Source organism: Thalassophryne amazonica, chromosome 14 (genome assembly GCF_902500255.1).
Source record: "Thalassophryne amazonica chromosome 14, fThaAma1.1, whole genome shotgun sequence".
Taxonomy (NCBI): Eukaryota; Metazoa; Chordata; class Actinopteri; order Batrachoidiformes; family Batrachoididae; genus Thalassophryne; species Thalassophryne amazonica.
The window spans coordinates 27,339,314-27,361,831 of NC_047116.1; the positions used below are offsets into that span (position 1 = coordinate 27,339,314).

At 39.5% G+C, this 22,518-nt stretch overlaps 1 protein-coding gene across 1 annotated transcript in view; it reads left to right on the plus strand.

Annotated features, from left to right (window-relative positions):
* The window catches only part of pde11a (phosphodiesterase 11a), a 123,555-nt gene that overhangs the window by 91,709 nt on the left and 9,328 nt on the right, over positions 1–22,518 (plus strand). Inside the window, exons 11-15 of the mRNA XM_034186517.1 lie at positions 1,701–1,847; positions 1,937–2,044; positions 5,022–5,131; positions 8,471–8,561; positions 22,349–22,449. Coding sequence (XP_034042408.1) covers positions 1,701–1,847; positions 1,937–2,044; positions 5,022–5,131; positions 8,471–8,561; positions 22,349–22,449 — 557 coding nt within the window. The remainder of the gene's footprint in view (positions 1–1,700; positions 1,848–1,936; positions 2,045–5,021; positions 5,132–8,470; positions 8,562–22,348; positions 22,450–22,518) is intronic.

A 22,518-nucleotide genomic window follows, 5' to 3' on the forward strand; every position in this document is an offset into this window, starting at 1 on the left:
TGTCGCGATTTTTCGCTGGACTGAGTAAAGCAGATGGCAGTGTGTACACAAAGAAGTGAATGCATGGCATCAGGTACAGACTACATCGTCAGGATTGTTAGGGGTTATATAAAACAAATAATGAACATTTTTTTTCATTCATGCAATGGAAAGAATATTTCATGAGGTGAAAGATGAAATGTTCCATCTTTCACCTCATGAAATATTCTTACCATTGCACTCACAAACATTCATTATTTGTATACTATACAACACCATGGATGTCCTCGCAGTGGTGTACCTGGGTGTGAGATTTCTTAGACATGTGTGATTGCTTTGCCTCTGACACTCCAGATTTCTAGAAAATAGGTTGCTGGATTCAGTGCTGGAACGGTTTGAGAATAATTAAATAAAAACACATTAAGTACAAACTGTAGATGATGGTCTATACTTTTGCATGATGTGAATGCCCTCTGGTGGTGATCGTGTAAATTAAGATCCGTAATCAAGGGTTGCCATGTCTTCTGGAAGAGCAAATAAAAAATTTTTTAAAGGTGAAGTTAGGGTAATGTGTATGTTACCTACAACTAAAGTGTGGTATCCAGTGCTTCCAGGTAGCAGATCAAATCAAATAATTTGATAAACAAAGATTCTGAAAAAAATAATTAAACGCTATTTAACATTTTGTGAAACCCGATGTGAAGTCGTGTATATTTTACATCACTGAAATACCCCCCTGGTGGCGTTTGCTTGAACTCAGATACATACATTAATTCACACAATCGCCACTGGGGGGCATTTGTGTCATGCGAAAGTCTAGAGCAACATCTATGTAAGTATATGAATTCAATGTTTTTTTCATTACTCTCAACTAATGTACATAAGGTACTTAAACGTATTTCAGACGATAAAGTAAATGTTATGACGCCCCTTTTGTTGGACTGTTTTTATATATATATATATATATATATAAAATTACAATTCTTGTGAGTTATTAGGCATTAAAACACATTTATGACGGAGTATGTGCTAATTCTGACATACTAAGTCATAATTACAAGATGGTACTTACAATTATGATGGATTAAGACACAACAATAACAATAAGTGTGTAAATGTGTTTGAGTGACCAAGTCATAATTGCAAGTTATAATAAGGGGAATTTAAGACATAATATTGAGATATAAAGTCATAATTCAAAGTTATATTTATGAGATTAAGCCATAATTTGGGGAAAAATGCATGTTAGAGAGATAAAGTAATTTATGAATTGGTAAATCATAATTACAAGACACTACGTAATAATTACACATTGCTGAGTCATGCTTATGAGAGGCCAAACTATAATTTTGACAGATTAAGTTTTATTAGTTTGTATAATGCAATTATGAAACACTTTCATGTAATTATGTCATATTATCTCATATGTCTGACCTAATAAAATTATTATTTCACGTGTTTGTAAATGATAAACTCCGTTCTGGTTGAGTACGTCTCACACACACACTGGAGTCTGTGTGAATAATGGTGGCAAATCTTTTCGTTCCACAGCGTGAGAGTTTTTTTAATGAGTTCAGAATGGAAAGGGCGGTGAATGAGTCCTCCTAATTCCCACGCTTCCTTATTTCTACGGCTCATCTTGCTCATCTCACATTGACCTCTGACCTCTGCACCCCCTTTCCCTGTCTGAGCTTGTGTTATCTTGTGTTGCGCTGTAACAGGCGGCGAACATTCCTCTCGTCTGCGAGCTGGGCATCGATAAGCTCTCCTTTGACGATTTCTCACTGGATGTTGACGCCATGATAACGGCCGCACTGCGGATGTTCATGGAGCTGGGAATGGTGCAGAAATTTAAGATCGACTACGAGGTGAGCGCCACAAATGTTTGCCACAAATGCTTTGATGTTGATGACCTTTGCCACTCGCCGCTCAGCGCCGTCTCTGCGTTCCCCCGCAGACGCTGTGCAGATGGCTGCTGACTGTCAGAAAAAACTACAGGATGGTGCTCTACCACAACTGGAGACACGCCTTCAACGTCTGCCAGTGCATGTTCGCCATGCTCACGGTGAATTATATCGCAGAGGCCTTTACTGTCCTGCTTATGTACAGACTTTGTGGAGGATCACCGATCAGGTTGGAATGCAGGGAGCCCGAGGGAATTGGCCCGTGCAGTGTGGGCAGGCTATTACTTTACCACATCCTTAGGTGCAGGTGTTGTTACGCACAAACACCACAGTGTAGCTCGTTTAATCAAGCACAGCATTAATGCGTTCTGTCCCATCTGAATTGATTATTGACAGAGGGGAATGAAATAGAGTGTAAGCTGTTTTGGGCCCCTGGGCTCTCCTGCCATGTGCTTTAATGAGTGGGCTCAGGATCACGCCGTCTTTGCTGCTATCCCCACTGTGACCTATAGTGACTCACTCAGCACATGGCCTCAAGAACCCATTCATCTGAGCCATAAATCTCCCTGTGTGACTGTGTTACCGCAGTCCCAGTGGCCTTTTAGGGAGATACAAAGAAGGCTTTTTTTTTTTTTTTTGAAGGATGCTGCTGCTGCTGTTACAGTGTTTTGTATTTTCCCCCACTCAGCCTGAGGTGTGCCAGAGGGGGTACTGCTGCAGAACCACCGATTGCATCCATCCATCCATCGACAACATTGTAATAAATTTTAAAAATAAACAAGGCAATATTGTAGCCAACATCCCACGCCGCAGGATCAGTTTTTTTAAATCTATAAATCATAGAAAGTGACTGTGCAGTACGGTGGCCATGAGAGGCCACACGTCCAAACTAAGACAGCACTAGGAAATGTTGAAAACATCTGAAAATACAAAGTAAAAAAATAAATCAACAGCAGATTGTTGCATCAAAAATCTTGAAACTAGGGTGGATCAAAATGATGCTGCCATATTCAGCGAATACAAACAAAACCTCAAGCAAATATAACAGTTTAATTTAATAATGTGTTTGCATGCAAATTCAGACAACACATGCAAAAACAGACAGAAACACTACCTGTACAACACTACAGGTGTACTATCAACATGAAAAGAACTCTGTGCCCAGAGGACTTTAGCTGACTACTCCTTTGCACTGCATTGCAAATAAGATAATAAAACATGAAAATATACAGTGGCTAGCATAAGAGTAAAATCATCAATAAAAGTAAAATAAATTTTCCAAGCCTTACCAACCGTGCGTCTGTTCAAGTCCTCTGGCCAGAGACCTCTTTTTGTGTTGCGTGTATGTCCGTTGTGTTGTGGAGCTTTGCAATGCTTATGCAATTTTAGGTGTTTTGTGTGAATTTCCAGCAGACATCTTATCAAATTACATTGTTGCTAGTATTTTTGCAAGTGTTGTCTTAATTTGGAAGGATTGTGACCCCATCAGCCACCATAATGTAGCTATTTTAACTGTGTAACATTCCAGAATTAGATTTCATTAAATTTTATATGGTGAAATTATGGATTTAGGATATTTGACGGTTTCTAAAGTTGTTCTTACACCTGGTCAATTTTAGTGCTATTTTGCACCCAAACAGGTAGACACCTACTTGGTGGGTTCGCTGTCAAGTCCTCCGAGCAGGCACATCATTCAGCAATAGTCATCCCCCCACCCAGAGATCAGTGGTCTCCAAGCCACCTCTGCCACGTCTGTTTTTAGATCAAGACAGCCTGGGACAGGCTCGGCCCAACTTCATGTATCTTTGGGCGAACTTGGAATACACTGTTCTCAACTCCTAATTTCTTGGGGTAATGTTTCACCTTCCTGCAGCTAATAACATGGCTGCTTTAGAGAGGTGAGGATGGACTGGTTGTCTGCCAGGGTGGTTGCCATCCAGGTTTCACCAGCCCATGCTCCCAGACCTGATTTTACCTTAGTGAAGAAAACAACAAACTTTTTCAAACTAATAATATCATTACTACAAATATGTGATTCCACAAAAATAATGGATATAATCAACATCATCTCCAACACTGCCCCCCCCCCCCCCCCCCCCAGTGACCCTTAATTACCTCTTCCATCGATGTTGGACAGAGGTTATGTGATCGCCTGCGTTTGTTTGTAGCAGTCTCCCGTGCACAGTTCTGCATCTGTCGTCATGCAATTTGGGCATACGGTTCAGATAATCCCAGAATAGTGTGAGTTCAGTTTTCAAGGTCATAGCTCAAGTTTCAAGGTCAAGGTCACGCAAAAAAGTTAAAATCGCATAATCAGCCATAACTTTGGAAATAGTCACCACAGGAACTTACAGTTTGACTCATATTGTTTCTCTTAGGGAGATGTTTTCTGATTGACCTTGAACCTCGACCTTCAAAAATTTGGTCAATGTCAAAGTTGAACCAAAAAAATGAATATTCTGTATTTAAATCTGATGCGTGGATATCTCATTTCATAGTGTGACATCAAAAGTAACTACTCTGTTGGCGGAGGTACTTGTGCTCTCTGAGTGCAGCTCTAGTTGGAGTAAGCGGGAATAGAAAATGAATGGATGGATGATCAACATGATGTTGTAAAACACTGGAATGGCAGTCATGCAAAACATTTATGGTACTTTGCTTTTGTCATTTGTAGCACTTTTTATTGTAAATTATAGGAGATTGTCATTATTATTGCAATATGTTTGCTTTTTTAAATCTTACATAAGACATTTGCACAGTCATGTTGCCCCAAGACTTGATATCAAGTTAACATAGCAATATGTGAAAATAAAAAACTTTTAAAATGCATGATATGTATATGATTGTATTTTATTATTTGATATATTTTTTTATTCTTTACTATGACTTTCCAAAGACAAATTTATTAATTTATTTATTTATGCAGTTGCATAAAGTTGCAGAAACCCTTGAAGAAATAATCCTCTCCTGCAAAATTATATATCTCATCCATTTTTTACTTATAAAATATTTAACCCCCACAGGGCACAGAGGTATTAGGTGTGCTGCATCTATTCAGTTTGCTGCTGGAGAATAAAAGATGCTGTTGTGGTTCTGACTGTGTGTGTGTGTGTGTGTGTGTGTGTGTGTCTCAATCAGACGGCGGGCTTTCAGGAGACTCTGACAGAGTTGGAGATCCTTGCACTCATCGTGGGTTGCGTGTGTCACGACTTAGACCACCGCGGCACAAACAACGCTTTTCAGGCTAAGTAAGTGCCGGAGCGTCCTCAGAAACACGCTGCGTCCCACACACCGTTTAGTGCATGTATCTGCACCTGCAGCAGCCTGCAATAATCCGGTTCATCAGCAAGCGTCGCGCCTATGTAAGGTTGGCATTTGTGCAGCATATAACAGTGGCACTGAAAGGCTCCTCAACGTGCTTATTACAGTCAAATAACTCTCAAATTGTTATCTGAAGCAGGGGCAAGAAACATATTCTAATAAGCAGAAGAAATATTAATTTATTTGTTAGTTTTGGATCTATTCCACAATTATTTTATATTTAATTTTGGCTTTTTTTTCAGTAAAAAGTGGACCACGAGGTGGCGCTGTGTAGCTGATTTACTTGTTTGGCATGAGAGCACCCTCATAGCATTTCAATATGCTGCTGCCAAATCCATCACTGTCAAAACTATTTTTATTTTGAAAAATACACCTCTTTCTCTCTCTGTCTTTTTTTTTTTTTTTTTTTTTTTGCCTGTTGAGATGCTTTTGACATTTGGTGGAAATGTTTATTTGAAGGGAAAATATTCTGATGACCAAGCCATGAGTTAATTATTTTATTTAACATTATGAACTATGGATTTGTTCTTGTTATTACCATCATCATCGACATTCCTTTTTAATCATTCTTAATACATTTAAATAAATAAAATAATAAATTATGCAATAATTATTTAATAACAATTACATAATAAATAATTATCCTATTACTATTTATTTAATGTATAAATAACAGCTTTGAAATTACATAAGGAAGATAAACTACAAGGGCCAAGATCCCCAATCATTAAATAAAAGGAGGGGGAAAAGAACAGTATAGTCCCAGTAGTGTTAAGTACAGAATTTAAAATATGTTCAGACATAAATGTGAATAAACCAATTTTGAATAATCATAATATTTAACAAAATGTCCAGTTATTGGACAACAACAACGTGCTAAATTACATAGACATCCTAAACATTTGCATGTTGGGGCAGAGACAGTTTTGCAGGTGATTTACAAAGAAAAATAGCACCATTGACAGCGGGTGGTAATGTGACGTAGTCAGCGGTATGTAAATGAGGATTTTGCCTGTGATAATGGCTGCAAGCACAAAATGAAATTCACTCTGTCACTTGCAGGTATGCACTTGGGCTTCATGACACACAAGCTCTGCCACATAACTGAGCGTGTTCGTGTGCTGGCACAGAACAAAACAAAACAAAAATCCCTATTTCAGACACTGAATTATTGTTCCATCCACAGTATTTAAGCAAACCGGTCAGTAATTATATACAACCCCTGGCAAAAATGATGGAATCACCGGCCTTGGAGGATGTTCATTCAGTTGTTTAATTTTGTAGAAAAAAAGCAGATCACAGACATGACACAAAACTAAAGTAATTTCAAATGGCAACTTTCTGGCTTTAAGAAACAGTATAAGAAATCAAGAAAAAAAGATTGTGGCAGTCAGTAACGGTTACTTTTTTAGACCAAGCAGAGGAAAAAAATATGGAATCACTCAATTCTGAGGAAAAAATTATGGAATCACCCTGTAAATTTTCATCCCAAAAACTAACACCTGTATCATATCAGATCTGCTCGTTAGTCTGCATCTAAAAAAGGAGTGAACACACCTTGGAGAGCTGTTGCACCAAGTGGACTGACATGAATCATGGCTCCAACACGAGAGATGTCAATTGAAACAAAGGAGAGGATTATCAAACTCTTAAAAGAGAGTAAATCATCACGCAATGTTGCAAAAGATGTTGGTTGTTCACAGTCAGCTGTGTCTAAACTCTGGACCAAATACAAACAACATGGGAAGGTTGTTAAAGGCAAACATACTGGTAGACCAAGGAAGACATCAAAGCGTCAAGACAGAAAACTTAAAGCAATATGTCTCAAAAATCGAAAAATGTACAACAAAACAAATGAGGAACGAATGGGAGGAAACTGGAGTCAACGTCTGTGACCGAACTGTAAGAAACCGCCTAAAGGAAATGGGATTTACATACAGAAAAGCTAAACGAAAGGCATCATTAACACCTAAACAGAAAAAAACAAGGTTACAATGGGCTAAGGAAAAGCAATTGTGGACTGTGGATGACTGGATGAAAGTCATATTCAGTGATGAATCTCGAATCTGCATTGGGCAAGGTGATGATGCTGGAACTTTTGTTTGGTGCCTTTCCAATGAGATTTATAAAGATGACTGCCTGAAGAGAACATGTAAATTTCCACAGTCATTGATGATATGGGGCTGCATGTCAGGTAAAGGCACTGGGGAGATGGCTGTCATTACATCATCAATAAATGCACAAGTTTATGTTGATATTTTGGACAATTGAAAGGATGTTTGGGGATGATGAAATCATTTTTCAAGATGATAATGCATCTTGCCATAGAGCAAAAACTGCAAAAACATTCCTTGCAAAAAGACACATAGGGTCAATGTCATGGCATAGGGTCAATGTCAATGAGCAGATCTGATTCGATGCAGGTGTTAATTTGGGGGATGAAAATTTACAGGGTGATTCCATAATTGTTTTCCTCAGAATTGAGTGATTCCATATTTTTTTCCTCTGCTTGGTCTAAAAAAGTAACCGTTACTGACTGCCACAATCTTTTTTTCTTGATTTCTTATAGTGTTTCTTAAAGCCAGAAAGTTGCCATTTGAAATGACTTTAGTTTTGTGTCATGTCTGTGATCTGCTTTTTTTCTACAAAATTAAACAACTGAATGAACATCCTCTGAGGCCGGTGATTCCATAATTTTTGCCAGGGGTTGTACTCTATTCTGCCAGTGGAACACACACAAACAACTGTGCACACAGAGCAAAATGTTGTTGGGAAACAAAATCATGACTAGTGATGGCAGAATGCAATCTGCAACCTCACTATTAGTTGACACCAAATCCTACACACTGCAGCTTTAATTTTATTGCACCATTCTTCACTGCTCTGTAATACTAAAACTATAGAAAAAACATAATGAAAACTAACCAAAAAACATTCATGGTGAGGCTGTCAGTGCAGTAAATAATCATATCAGATGCATTTAAATTCAACCAAATTAAAATCTGAAGACATATCAAAAAGCAATAATTAAAACATATCAGCTAATGCAAAATCCCAAACTTGAATAATGATTATATTTCCTGTTGAAAAGTTATTCTTTTTTTTTTCATTTATTATTAAATAAAGAACAATTTTATAAATGTGTCCGTTAAATCCAGTTTTGCTGTGATTCAGTGATCTGTGAAGACAAACAGACGTTTCTTCCTTCAAACGTGATGCAAGCTGCTAGTAACGAGCGTCTGTTCTGATGCATGTGTTTGTGTCAGGACGGGTTCGGCTCTGGCTCTGCTTTACGGGACGTCGGCGACGCTGGAGCACCACCACTTTAACCACGCCGTGATGATCTTGCAGAGCGAGGTGGGCCGTCTTCTCACCCCTGTCCTAACGCATGCTCGGGTTAAGCATATTAAACCTGTACTGAATCCACCCCCTGGACTAGATGAAGTCTGTTATGGTTACCAAAGCTGGAGCCGGGTGCGTGACTGCTGGTCACACATCACATCCCATCAACAGGGGTTTTTGCCACAGACTTTGTTGCTTGTTTGTTTATTTGGTTTGTTGCCAGCATTACTCAAACCCTGGACACAGATTTGCCAAAACTAATTAAAAGTGTTGTGGGTCCACGTACTTAAAAATGCTTTAACACTGCAAATTAAAATCTTTGGGGTGTTAGCAATGATGTGCGCTCAAACGTGTCTTCGGTATTTAAAAAAAAAAAAAACATTCAAAGGCACATCATCTCCACCTTCACATTTATGTTTTTACATTTTTTAATGGGGGGTGAAGTGAAACTGTAGTTTTAATAAATCTTTGTAAAACTTTTACTTGACTTGAAATATTTTGGGGTGGAGTTCCACATAAAGGTGGCTCTAATTACTCTGTTTTCACCTGTTATTACATCTTTCTCGTTAATTTATGCCTCCTTAAATGATCAAATTAATGAAAAGGTTCATAACTAGAAAAGCACTCATCGACTGACAATGAACCTGTTCACAGTCCACTATTCAGTAATATGCATTTGTAGGCTCCAATTTACAATGTTAAGCAAAGTGAAAACAAAAGTGATTGGCTCCGCCCCTTTGGATTCACTCCCAAATCTGTTTTGTTTATTTCCTCCACCAACAAAGGGCAGAGGTAATGTTTTCGCCCGTTTGTATGCTGAACCCACAATTTTTCGCATATCATTATGAATTTTTTACAGAGGATTCATATCCTGATAGGCAAGAACTGATTCAATTTTCAAGGTCATAGGTCAAAGTCAGGAAAAACTTCCCTATAACTCTCTCTCTCTCTAAAAAAAAAAAGATCAAATTTCTTTCATATTTGAGGGTGTTATGTAGGATGGTATCCTTTATCGACTGACTAAGTTTGATCCGGATCTGATCTACAGATTTTGTGGCCATTTATATTTAACACTTAAAACCCCATTTAATGTATATTTTTCATTATATCTTAATCAAAAATGCCCCAATCACTCTCATATTTGAAGGTGAGGTGCAGACTGGCACTCTCCATGAATAGACTGAGTTTGATCTGCATCTGATCCGTATTGCAGATTGAGAAGATATTTGATTTCAACATTGAAAAGCCCTTTTGATCTTTATTTTGTATTATGAAAAGCCACTTATAACAGGACTTTGACCTTGAAAATATTTACCAAGGTAAAAATGTATGGAATTGGACACTAGTGCTGATGGAGGTTTGCGCTTTACTCAGTGTGCGCGGTGCTCTAGTGTATTTTGTTTTATTTTTTTCTTGGCCCTGGTTTTAACCCTCCATCAGGTTTCATTCAAACCAGTCTGGTAGTTTTTGCATAAATCCTTCTGACAGACAAACAGACCAAGACAGAATAATGAAAAAAAAAAACAATTTCCTTGACAGAGGGAAAACTAAAATGCCAAAGTCAACATTTAAATTGTAAAATAAGCAGTGAGTTTGCTCTGTGAGATTTTGCAGACAACCGAAGGAGGAAGCACATTTGCATGGTTCAAAGTCCATACTGTTTTAGATGGAAACTGGGAATTTAGAATTTTCAAATTTAAATGTCGTGCATGTTGTCTCACCTTTCCACATATACACACCAAACCCTTCATATGAAATATGTCCAGATTTTATGCGCAGTTCTTCCCAGTGGGATTTCTGATGGCCTGTGTTTACAAGCTGTTCCCATTACTGTCTTTCCCTTCCTTTATTCTGTCTTTGTTTTGTTTAGTTTTTGGAGCTTACAGGCGCAATTAAAGGTCGACTGCAGTTCTTCAACTCCATGAGGCTAACACTAGCAGATGTGGTGTAGTAGTGCCCTTGGACTCCTGAACGGCATGCTGGGAAACTGAGCTTCCCTGCAGGTCACAGCATCCTGTCAGAATTTTTACCCACGCGGTTCAAAATCGTAATCATCTTTTCCAGAAAATGCCCATTTGGTGGCATAACATTTTCAATCCTTTGTTTGAATACATATGAAAAAATCATCGTGGTGACTAATAAAATTAAATTTTGTGACTTAAGTTGTTAAATTTCAGGAGGGGTGGTGGACAAGTGGTTAAAGCACTTGGTTTCAGTCCAGAAGGTTCCGGGTTCAAATCCCACCCCTGCCACATTTCTCCATGTGTGTGGAGTTGCGTCAGGATGGGCATCCGGCATAAAAACCTGTGCCAATTCAACATGCAGATCCACCCTTGATTTGCTGTGGCGACCCCGAGTGCAAACAAGGGAGCAACCGAAGGGACTTACTAAGTTGTTAAATTTCACAGAAATTATAGCTTGGATCAAATTCAAATTTCTGCTAATTAAAATAGGGAAATATTCTTTAAGGGAGTCACTAGGAAACGTTTTTTAAAAGATAAAAATTACTCCACAAACACTGAGATGATGTATGAGATGAATGGAGATGAAGTTATGTGACAAAAGCTGTAAGCAGTTGTTTAGATTCTAAATCACATGGTATTTGGTGATGGAGTCTTGCTTTATCGATGGCCAAAATTGTTTTTCCTCCTCCGACATCACCTAGTTTGTGCATTACAGTACGAGCTCCCAGCCAATCAGCACCCACCCATAACAAACGCGCTTTGATTAAGACACTCGTTTTAGTGGGTGGAGTTAAAAAAAAACAGCCATTAGATAATCATGCATTTGTCTTTGTTTTTTTTTTTGCTGATCTGAAAATGACTCAACCTGTTGCATAAAAAAACGTATCTCATCCAAACCCCGGGTTTTTTGATCCGTGACACCCACTAATATACACTACCTGTCAAACGTTTGGACACACTTTTTTTGGACAAACGTGATTAATACTCTGATGCGACATTTAGTCTGGGAAATACGGTAGTTGACTACTATATAGTACGCTAGCATGTGTATTTGGATGTTACCAAAGCGTAGACCATAGACTGTGTGTATATATACTGGGCAAAGCCTGCGTGACGTCACCCATAAGTTTTCTATAGAGACTTGAAACAGCCGATATGAAGTTCCTGTCTGGGCGTCACCATGTTGACAGCAGCGGTCACTGATTCACAATGAACTCATTAATGCATACGGGTGACAAAAGAAGCCTGAATACATCCTTCTCTTCGAGTCCGAACCACCTAAGTTAACAGGCTAATTTCAGTTCGGGAGTTTATTAAATTATATTTTTGGGGACTACTCAGCAGTTCTTCCAACGATTTGCTTTGGTGTGGACATTAAAATTATGAGCCACTTATTTTCTCAGTAGTCATGTGTTAATGGGACTTAACAGATAAGGAACCATAGCTGCTTAAAGCGCAAAAGCCCATTAGTGTTGAACATGAAATACAATGAGAATTTCACTTGGTTACGATAGTTCACCACACAACAAGCCATGGTTTTCCAAGTATTTGAAATAAAATAATCCAAATAAAACAGTCACAATGCTACACAACAGCTAGCAGCTCTTAAAATGTCTTAAACTAATAAGTTAGAAAAAATTAATTCACCCCACGTACAGATGTGTTGGAGAAGAAAACTATCTATAGAGACCAAAACCCTTTTTTTTGGTACAAACCTGTAAGCATGTTTATTTCTTCTCTAAAGTTGGACCTTTTAACATGGTCTCCTATGTGAATGTGCTCTGTTTTGGAGCTAACCTCAAGTGGACAGTCAAGGAACTGGACCTTTTTCTTTTTCTAATAGGGCTTCATCTGATTCACATAAAATTAATCCTTTCAGGCTTAAATTATGTTTATAGCCAAGTTATTTCCACATGCACAGGCGCAGAATTATGGGACTTTTGGTGATTTCTAACACAAACCCTCAACAATATTCAAATTTAAGAGGTAGATTTAAAAAATAAACGATTTTGCATAATCCGACTCCTTCAACAGTTACCTTGTGGCCGCTGATGGACTGACATTGGAGGAAGCAGCTGACCTTCCAGTTGTTTCATTATCGCAGTGCTGACAACACAATAAGCTGACTAATGTTTGCTTGAGATATAATAAATGGTTTGTGTTGATGTTGGGCTCGAACAACTGCTGTCCTATTAACATATAAATGAAGAGTGGGGCTAATTCGAGGAGAACAGAAAGCACAGTTCAATCCGTCAGCCCACACGAGCCATTAATTAAAAGGTAAACTTTTAAACATAGCTCCCTCCCTGCACATTTTCCGGCCTCGCTTTCCGACCGCCTTTGTGCGCTCCAATTATGGTTGAATGAAGAGGCGCTTTATGTCTGCCATTACACAGCTCAGTATTTTATGAGAACACATAAGCTGATGGCAGGAATCCCAGACATGCTAGAAAATTAATAAATAATAAAAAAAACCCTGATGATTCTCTGTGTTCAAACTGAGAAAATGTGACTGTCTGGTTCCAGTGGTGTTGTTTAACATCATAAGTCTGTATCGTTTTCTCCTCCGTCCATTCAGAGGCTCCTCTGGAGGCGGATGCCTAAGTGGTGAATGGATGTATAATACATGACAGAGAGTGGCCTGTTTCAATGATAGAGATGCTGCTTACTTATTAATCGCTGCCCCGCGCGTCGCTTCACGGCCCCTGAGCCAGTGGCAGCAATGCCTTTAAGTGGAGCAGAAGAACAGACTTTTCTGTTACCTACACCTTCACTCCGGCAAACTCCGGTATGTGAATGGATTTCAGCCCCCCATAATTGCCCTTAAGGGGTTAGTTTTGGTAAAGGTCAAGGTCGTCATGGTTAAACGTCAAAATTTGGATTTTCTTTTTTTCCTCACTCCAGTGTCCGCCAGAGTTGGCACACGAATGTCGATGTGTTCTGGAATTGTGTAGGTGAGATCAAGTTTATTAAAGGTCAATCACCAGGGTCAAGATCATTAGGGTTAAAGATCAAAATGTTTTCACTTGGATTTGCACTAAACCTGACACGAATATACAATAGAAGTTGGTTCAAGAATTGTTCAGCAAAGTCAAATGTGCCAAACTCATCATTGGGATCAAAGGACAAGTTATTCACTTAGGATCTACACCAAACTTGTCACACATGTGAAGGTGGGTTCTGCAATTGACTAACAAGGTCACCTTTGCTAAATGTACATGTGATTGCTACTGAACTTGGTATGTGAATGCATGCTGACCCCAAAATGACCCTTAAAGAATTCATTGTGGCAAAGTAAAGTTTGGGACTTAGACTTTCAGTCTGATTAGCCCCATTGGGGGCACACACTGAGGTGGATTCCAGAAGGTCAGCTAGGTGTCAGTTATTTGAGACATATCAAGGTCACTGGGGTCAAATATCAAATTGCTACAGCCCTGTCTTCATGCACATGGGTACTATTACGTAGTAATATGAGAAACACAAGAAAGCACTTACTGGTCATTATTCTGGACTTTGTTTTCAAAATAAACCATTACACTGTATTGCCTCCTGCTCTCTGATATACCAATACATCTGCACTTGCATATAAAATAAAATATTTTGTTTGTGTTAGTTAAATGTATTCCATATTAGCCTTACAAGGGGATGAATTGAAAAATAATTCCAAGTCATCAAATCTGTCAATAGAAATAGAGTGAGTATTGCAGAATGTTTTTTTTTTTTTTTCATTTAATTTAGTTGCTGTTGCAGAGATTTGTTATTCCCTTCGAGATTAAACCATGTTTTTTTGGATGCATAATGAAACTTATGAAAAATTCAACATCATAAAAAATAAAAATATGTAGTAATTTGCGGACAGATGCCCAAATGTTTGCATATAACTCCATGTGATAAAAAAAAAACATAAAATATAGCGCTTTTTTTTTTTTTAACAGACTTTATAAGTAAATTACTTACTCACTCATCTTCAACTACTTATTCAGAATCAGGTCGCAGGGACAACAGCTCCATTAGGGGACCCCAAACATTAACCACCTCTGACTGGGAGATCCCAAGGCGTTCCCAAGCCAGTGTGGAGATGTAATATCTCCACCGAGTACTGGATCTTTCTTGGGGTCTCCTCCTTAGGGAGACGCCCAGGAGGCATCCTTACCAGATGCCCGAACCACCTCAGCTGGCAACTCTGGCAACGCGAAGGAGCAGCGGCTCTACTCCGAGCTCCTCACGAATGACTGAGCTTCTCACCCTATCTCTAAGGGAGACACCAGCCACCCTCCTGAGGAGACATATTTCAGCTGCTTGTACTCGCAATCTAGTTCTTTCGGTCAACCAACCTCATGATCGTAGGTGAGAGCAGGAACAAAGATTGACCAGTAGATCGATTGAGAGGTTTACCTTTCAGCTCAACTCCCTTTTCATCAAATACAGTATGGTAAAGTCAATGCAATACCTCAGGCTTCATTGTCCCTTCACTTGTGAACAAGACCTTGAGGTGCTTGAACTTCTTCACTTGGGGCTAGACCTCATTCCCTACCTGGAGTAGGCAATCCAGAGGCATTGATCCTCATCCCAGCTGCTTCACACTCAGCTGCAAACCGATCCAGTGAGTGTTGGAGGTCACCGGCCAATGATGCTAACAGGACCACCTCATCTGCAAAAACCAGTGATGAGACCCTTCTCAGCCCACCAAACTGAAGACCCTCTTCCCCTGACTACACCTTGACATCCTGTCCATGAATATCACAAACAGGATTGGTGACAAGGCGCAGCCCTGGTGGAGGCCAAGCCCCATCGGAAACGAGTTCGACTTATTGCTGAGCACCCGAACACAGCTCTCTCTTTGCGAGTACAGAGACTGAATAGCCCTCACTCCATACTCCCACAGCACCTCCCATAGTATCTCCTGGGGTACCCGATCATATGCCTTCTCCAAGTCCACAAAATACATGTAGACTGGATGGGCATACTCCCAGGCCCCCTCCAGGATCCTTGTGAGAGTGAAGAGCTGGTCAGTTTTTCCATGACCAGGACAGAACCCGCATTGTTCCTCTTCTATCTGAGGTTCGACTATCAGCTGAACCCTCCTTTCCAGCACCTTGGAGTAGACTACCAAGGAGACTGAGTAGTGTGATGCCCCTGTAGTTAGCACACACTTTCTGGTCCCCTTTTTAAATATGGGGCCCACCATCCCAGTTTGCCACTCCTTAGGCACTGTCCCAGACCTCAACACAATGTTTAAGAGACGTCTCATCCAAGACAGTCCCTCATCACCCAGAGCCTTCAGCATTTCTGGATGGCTCTCATCAACCGCCGGGGCTTTGCTACTGTGGAGTTGTTTGACTACCTCAGTGACTTTCACCAGGGAAATTAATGATGATCCCACATCAGTTCCTCAGAATGCTCCTTCCAGCGACTGATTACCTCCTCAGTTGAGGTCAACAGAGTCCCATCCTTAATGTATACAGCTTGAATGGCTCCCCTTTTTCCTTTTCTGAGGTGCCGCTCGGTCCTCCAGAAGCACCTTGGTGCAGATTGAAAGTCCTTCTCCATGGCTTCTCTGAAATCCTTCCACACCCACTGCTTTTCCTCCCCCACAACAGAGGCTGCCGCCCCTTCGGACCTGTTGGTACCTTACAACTGCCTCCCTCCAGAGTCCTCCAAGATAACATATCCTGAAAAGACTCCTTCTTGTCAGACGGATTCCCTGGCCACTGGTGTCCACCACGGTGTTTAAGGGTTACTGCCCCTTGAGGTACCTAAGACCTTCAATCCACAGCTCCCTGCTGCAGCTTCAACAATGGAAGCTTTGAACATTGCCCATTCTGGTTCAGTGCCCCCAACCTCCACAGGGATGCTAGAAAAGCTCTGCCGCTGGTGTGAGTTAAAGATCTCTTGGACAGTGGGCTCCTCCAGATGTTCCCCGTTCACCCACACTATCCGTTTGGGCTTACCAAGTCTATCCAAAGTCCTCACGCATCCACTGATACAACTCACCACCAGTCAGTGATCAGTTGACAGTTCTGCCCTTCTCTTCACCTGAGTGGCCAGAACATGCTGCTACAGATCAGATGATACAATCACAAAATCGATAATTGGCCTTCGACCTAGGGTGCTGTGATACCATGTACACTTCTGAGCATTCTTATGTTCGGACATGGTGTTCATTATGTTCCAGATCCGAGACTGTGCATGGAGGTGAGTTCTGGGTCTTTTAGTAAAGCTTAGGGCAAGTGGCCGGCAATCACCTTAGTATTTCCTGTTTTTCTTGTTGTTTAATGCTGGTAAATTATACTGTATTTCTGGTCTTTCTGATGCCTGATTCTGTTTTTCTCTCTGTTTAAGGTGCAGCTCCATCCAGAGATGGGTGTGGTATTTGTGCTGGAGACCCTCCTGTCCTGTGCACCAACAGCATTTCCTGTATATTTGTTTTGTGAATTGTTCTGTAATTTGTCTGTAGCATGGCCCAAGCAGAGGGTCACCCCTTTAGGTCTGGTCTGCTTGAGGTTTCGTCCTCAGAGGGAGTTTTTTTTTTTTTCGTACCACTGTTGCTCTGGGTAATAGCAAGGTTAGACCTTACTTGTGTGAAGCGCCTTGAGGCAACTCTGTTGTGATTTGGGGCTATATAAATGAAAAAAAGTTGAAATTGAAAGGTGAGGCCCACCAGATCTAACTGGTATCACTTCACCTCTCACACCTCTCATTGTTTCAAGTTTAGTGCACATAAACAATGTCAAATGTATATGTGTTGTCTTAATTCTGATGTGTGCCATTATTACGGTAAACAAGTAATAATTGTGGATTAATTGCTGTTTGTCTGTGGAATGTGAGTGTGGCAATCTCGTTGTTGTGATGACAATGATAATAAAGCTATCCATCCATCCATCCATACAAGCTCCGGCTCCTCCCCCCACAGTGAGGTGATGTTCCACACCCCTAGAGCTAGCTTCTGCCGCCCGGGTCTGGTCCGTCAAGGCCCTTGACTTTCACTGTCACCCGTGGGACAGCACACCTGACTGCAGCAGTTCCCCCTGTGAGTGGTGAGCCCACAGGGTAGGGGACGGAAAGTCCATGTTGCCTCTTGAGTTTGTGCCAAGCCAGGCTCCATGGCAAGCATCACCATCAGGCGCTTACCGACAGGTTCTCCATCCAGGCCTGGCTCCAGATGGGGGCCACAGGCTTGCTCCGGGCCAGGTCACACTCCCTGTGCCTTGTTTATCCATGGAGTATTTGTGAATTAAATTCAAGTAAAGTAAATTACTGTAATACTTAAAACAGTATTGTGTGCAGTCTTACAAAAATATGACAAGATTACTGCTGGTAGATGTTAAAAAATGAGACACACATAAAAGCAATAATAGATGAGTACAAAGAATTTCTCTCAATAAATGACAACGGGGAGGTTAGTGCCACCATTCTTTGGGATGCAAGTAAGGCATATCTCTGGGGTAAGCTCATAGCCAAAGCAGCATTTCAGAAAAAAAGCAAATCTGAACGATTGCATAACCTGGAATATCGACTTAAAACCCTTGAAAAATTACATAGCCAAAATAAGGATCCTTCCCTCTTAACCCTAATGCGACCCATTAAACAAGAGATAGATCAGATTTATAGTTAAGATATAGAGAAAAACATAAGGTATATGAAGCAGAGGTATTATGAAGCTGGGCCAAAAGTCTTGGCATGGAAACTACGTAAGCAGCAGGAGGAGAGGGCTATTCATAAAATTAGGGATCCAATCACGAACAAACTGGAAATCAAACTAAGTAAAATTCACAGGTCATTTGAAAAATACTACAAATTATTATACACACAAAAAGGAGAAACTAATAGTAATAAAACTGATAAATTTCAGAGCTTATTGGATCTTCCCTCACTAGGTAAGATTCATAACGAAGCTCTTACAGCAGAAATTTCTGATTTAGAAGTTAATAAAGCAATCTCAGCCCTAAAAACTTGTAAATCCCCTGGCACAGACGGCTACCCAGCCGAGTGGTATAAAGTGATGAGGAAAGCCCTCATTCCTCTGCTTAAAGAGTGCTTTAATAATATTATGAAGGGTGGTGCCCCACCTCCCTCATGGAAAGAGGCTTTTATTTCTGTAATACATAAAGAAGGCAAAAATAAATTAGACTGCAAATCCTATAGACCCATTAGTGTCCTTAACGTTGATTATAAACTTTTTGCATCAATTTTGACTAAACGGATGGAAGAGGCTATGATATTTCTCATTGACGAAGATCAGACAGGTTTCATTAAAGATCGGCAAACACATGATATATGTCGCATTATTCATATTATCGATCATGTCACAATCACAAATTCCAGTGCTGTCCTTCTCAGCTTAGATGCCGAGAAAGCTTTTGATTCGGTCAGTTGGCAATTCCTGTATCAAACTATGGGTCGTTTTGGTTTTTCTGAAAAATTTACTCAGGTTATTAAAGCTTTATATACATCCCCAACAGCAATGATAAAAGTAAATGGTGGCCTATCAAGTCCAATAAAACTCCAAAGAGGCTGCCGTCAAGGGTGCCCTTTAAGTCCATTTCTATTCAATTTGTTTATTGAACCCTTAGCCCAGATGATAAGACAGGAAAAAGAATTGAAAGGTGTAAATATTAAAGGTACAGAACATAAAATTTGCTTGTACGCTGATGATGTACTAGTAACACTCAAACCCAGGAAATAGCATACCTCTGCTTATGAATGCCCTTAAAACGTTCGGATCGCTTTCAGGATACTCTCTTAATGTGAATAAAACCCAAGCTCTTTTGTTCAATTATAATTCCACTCAAGAACTAGTTAAAAAATGATTTCAACTGGAACCTATCATATATTCAAAATTTGGGGGTAACCATACCAAAGGACCTCCCTTCTCTTTTCATACTTAACTACAAAAATATTACAAAGAAAATCAATAAGGACCTAGACAGATGGGCCTTGCTCTCACTAGACATTGGAGAAAGAATTAGATCGATAAAAATGGTAATCTTACCTAAATTGTTGTACCTATTTAATGCATTACCTGTGGAAATCCCTCAGAGCCAATTCAGAGAATGGGACAAATGTATATCTAGGTTTGTGTGGAACTCAAAGAAGCCACAAATAAAATACGCTATTCTCCAATTACCAAGGGACAGCGGAGGTTTGGCTTTACCTTGTCTTAGGCATTATTATATCGCAGCCCAGTTGAGGCCGCTTGTCCTCTGGTGTGATGAGTCCTATGTGGCGATGTGGAAGGGTTTGGAGCTTTCCCTGACTGAAGTGCCATTACAGTCAGTACTAGGCTGTGCACATTGTGCTAAAACAACTATACAGCTAGGAAATTTTTGCTTGTGTTCATCTATTAAAATATGGCTGCAAGTTGTAAAGATGTTTCATCTCCAAAGACAAGTTAAAATCCTGGGATGGCCACTGTGTGACCCACACTTTGCACCAGCAGTCCAAGTCCATGATTTTAGATTTAAACAATGGTCCCAATTAGGTTTAAGAGTCCTTAGCAGTATCATTTCTAAAGGCCAGATGGACAGTTTCCAGAATCTTTCACTCAGACTTGGTCTTGGTAAACATGACATTTCAGATATCTCCAACTACGCCATTATTTTGTTAAGGAAATACAATGTGTCTCATCTGGAAATCCCTCCAACCTAGTTCAGGTCTTTGTTGATATCTACAAAGGGTGTAATAACAAAAAAATTGTAGGAAGAATTTATAAGATTCTGAATTCAACTAATAACGAAACGTATCTTCATGTGAAAAAACAATGGGATAAAGATTTGAAAGTTGAAATACCAGAAGAACTCTGGTTGGAGGGATGGAAGTCTCAAAATTGTACAACAAACTCGCCTATCTGGAGAGACTTCTGCTGTAAAAGTTTAGTTCGTTTTTTCATTACTCCTATTAGGAAATCAAAAGTCATGGGAATTCAGTTCTCTTGCTGGAGGGAATGTGGATCTATCGAAGCAGATCAAGTTCATATATTTTGGTCATGCCCTGCCATCGTTCGTTTTTGGAAGGAGGTAATACATATGATTCACTCAGTACTGGGTATTCATTTGGACCTGTCATTTTGCTCATTGTTCCTCTGTGTCTCTCCAAAAGGATTAGGTCAAATGGACTTGTACCTACTAAGGATTATTCTTGTTGCGGCAAAGAAAGCCATCACTAAGTGTTGGCTCAAAAAAGACATTCCTTCAATGTCTCTCCTAATACAAATTGTGACACACATAAGAACAATGGAACTTATAACATTCCGCCTTCACTTACAACAACACAAAGAAAAGTACTGGAAAAGATGGGTCTGTTTTGTACAATCCATGGACACTGACAATGTTGACGAACTGTAAAAAATATCTTCTTTTTGTTTGTACTCCTGTGCCTGCCCACGTTTGTTGTTTATGTATGCCATAAAACTTCTTTAAAAATAAAAAGTAAAAAAAAAAAAAAAAAGACTACTGCTGGTAGAAATGTTGCTCTGCTACAACCAAAATAAATACCTTTTTTTTTTTTAAATCTCAAGAAATATATTCTTACACCAATTTCACTTTGTATAAACCTTGCACTCATGTGAATACTGGACAGCAGAAAATGGTATGCACACCCTGGGTATAAATCACATTGTAGTACTTAGTCGTATTTTTGCATATCAATGATGGAAGTATAGGCACACAGTTGATCACAGCACCACCACCACCACCACCCCAATCCCAGAATTCTTGGTACGCCCCTGTACATATTGCTTAAACAAAGAACAGTTTGACATTTTGACCTCGTCTCCAAAAAAAAAAAAAAAAAAATCAAACAAAAGAAATAACAATAAAAAATGGATCATCTGGTGAGCTCTATTATGTATGAGTTAATAAAAAATCTCTGAATTGACAATGACAGGCACACATGAAAGAAACAGTATCTGAAACTTTTGCATTGCACTGTATATTATAATTTAAAAATGTGCTTTTTAAAATAAGCTTCAGTTATGCTATATGGTGCATTCATAAAGCATTCATAAAGTATTCACAGCGCTTCACTTTTTCCACATTTTATGTTACAGCCTTATTCCAAAATGGAGTAAAAAAAATCCCTCCAATTAAGCTGTAGAAACATCTCAAGGATGATCAGTGGAAACAGGACTCACCTGAGGGCTGTGAAAACATATGTACATGTGACTTCTTTTATATATTATATATATATATACATATATATATATACGTATATATATATATACATATATATATATACATACACTCAACAAAAATATAAACGCAACACTTTTGGTTTTGCTCCCATTTTGTATGAGATGAACTCAAAGATCTAAAACGTTTTCCACATACACAATATCACCATTTTCCCTCAAATATTGTTCACAAACCAGTCTAAATCTGTGATAGTGAGCACTTCTCCTTTGCTGAGATAATCCATCCCATCTCACAGGTGTGCCATACCAAGATGCTGATTAGACACCATGATTAGTGCACAGGTGTGCCTTAGACTGTCCGCAATAAAAACCAAAAGTGTTGCGTTTATATTTTTGTTGAGTGTATATTAGTAAATTTGCAAAAATCTAAAAAACAAAAACTAAAAATTTTTCACATTGTCATTATGGGGTACTGTGTGTAGACGTTTGAGGAAAAAAATAATAATTTCATCCATTTTGGAATAAGGTTGTAACATACAAAAAATAAGGAAAGAGTGAAGCGCTGTGAATACTTTACGGAAGCACCGTACATGATCAACTGTTTTGCCCAGAAATGCTTATTTGTTGATTCTCTGTGGTAATGTAAAAATAGATGACATTTTCTTTTTTGATAATGTTTATCATGTTATTTGTCTGTGTCTTCACAGGGTCACAATATTTTCTCCAACCTGTCGTCCACTGAGTACAGCGACCTCATGCAGCTGCTGAAACAGTCCATCCTGGCCACTGACCTCACACTCTACTATGAGTATGTTGTGATTAGCATACACTAACATCAGGCTGTAGGTTTTGACAGATCTTTTAGATAACACTGCCC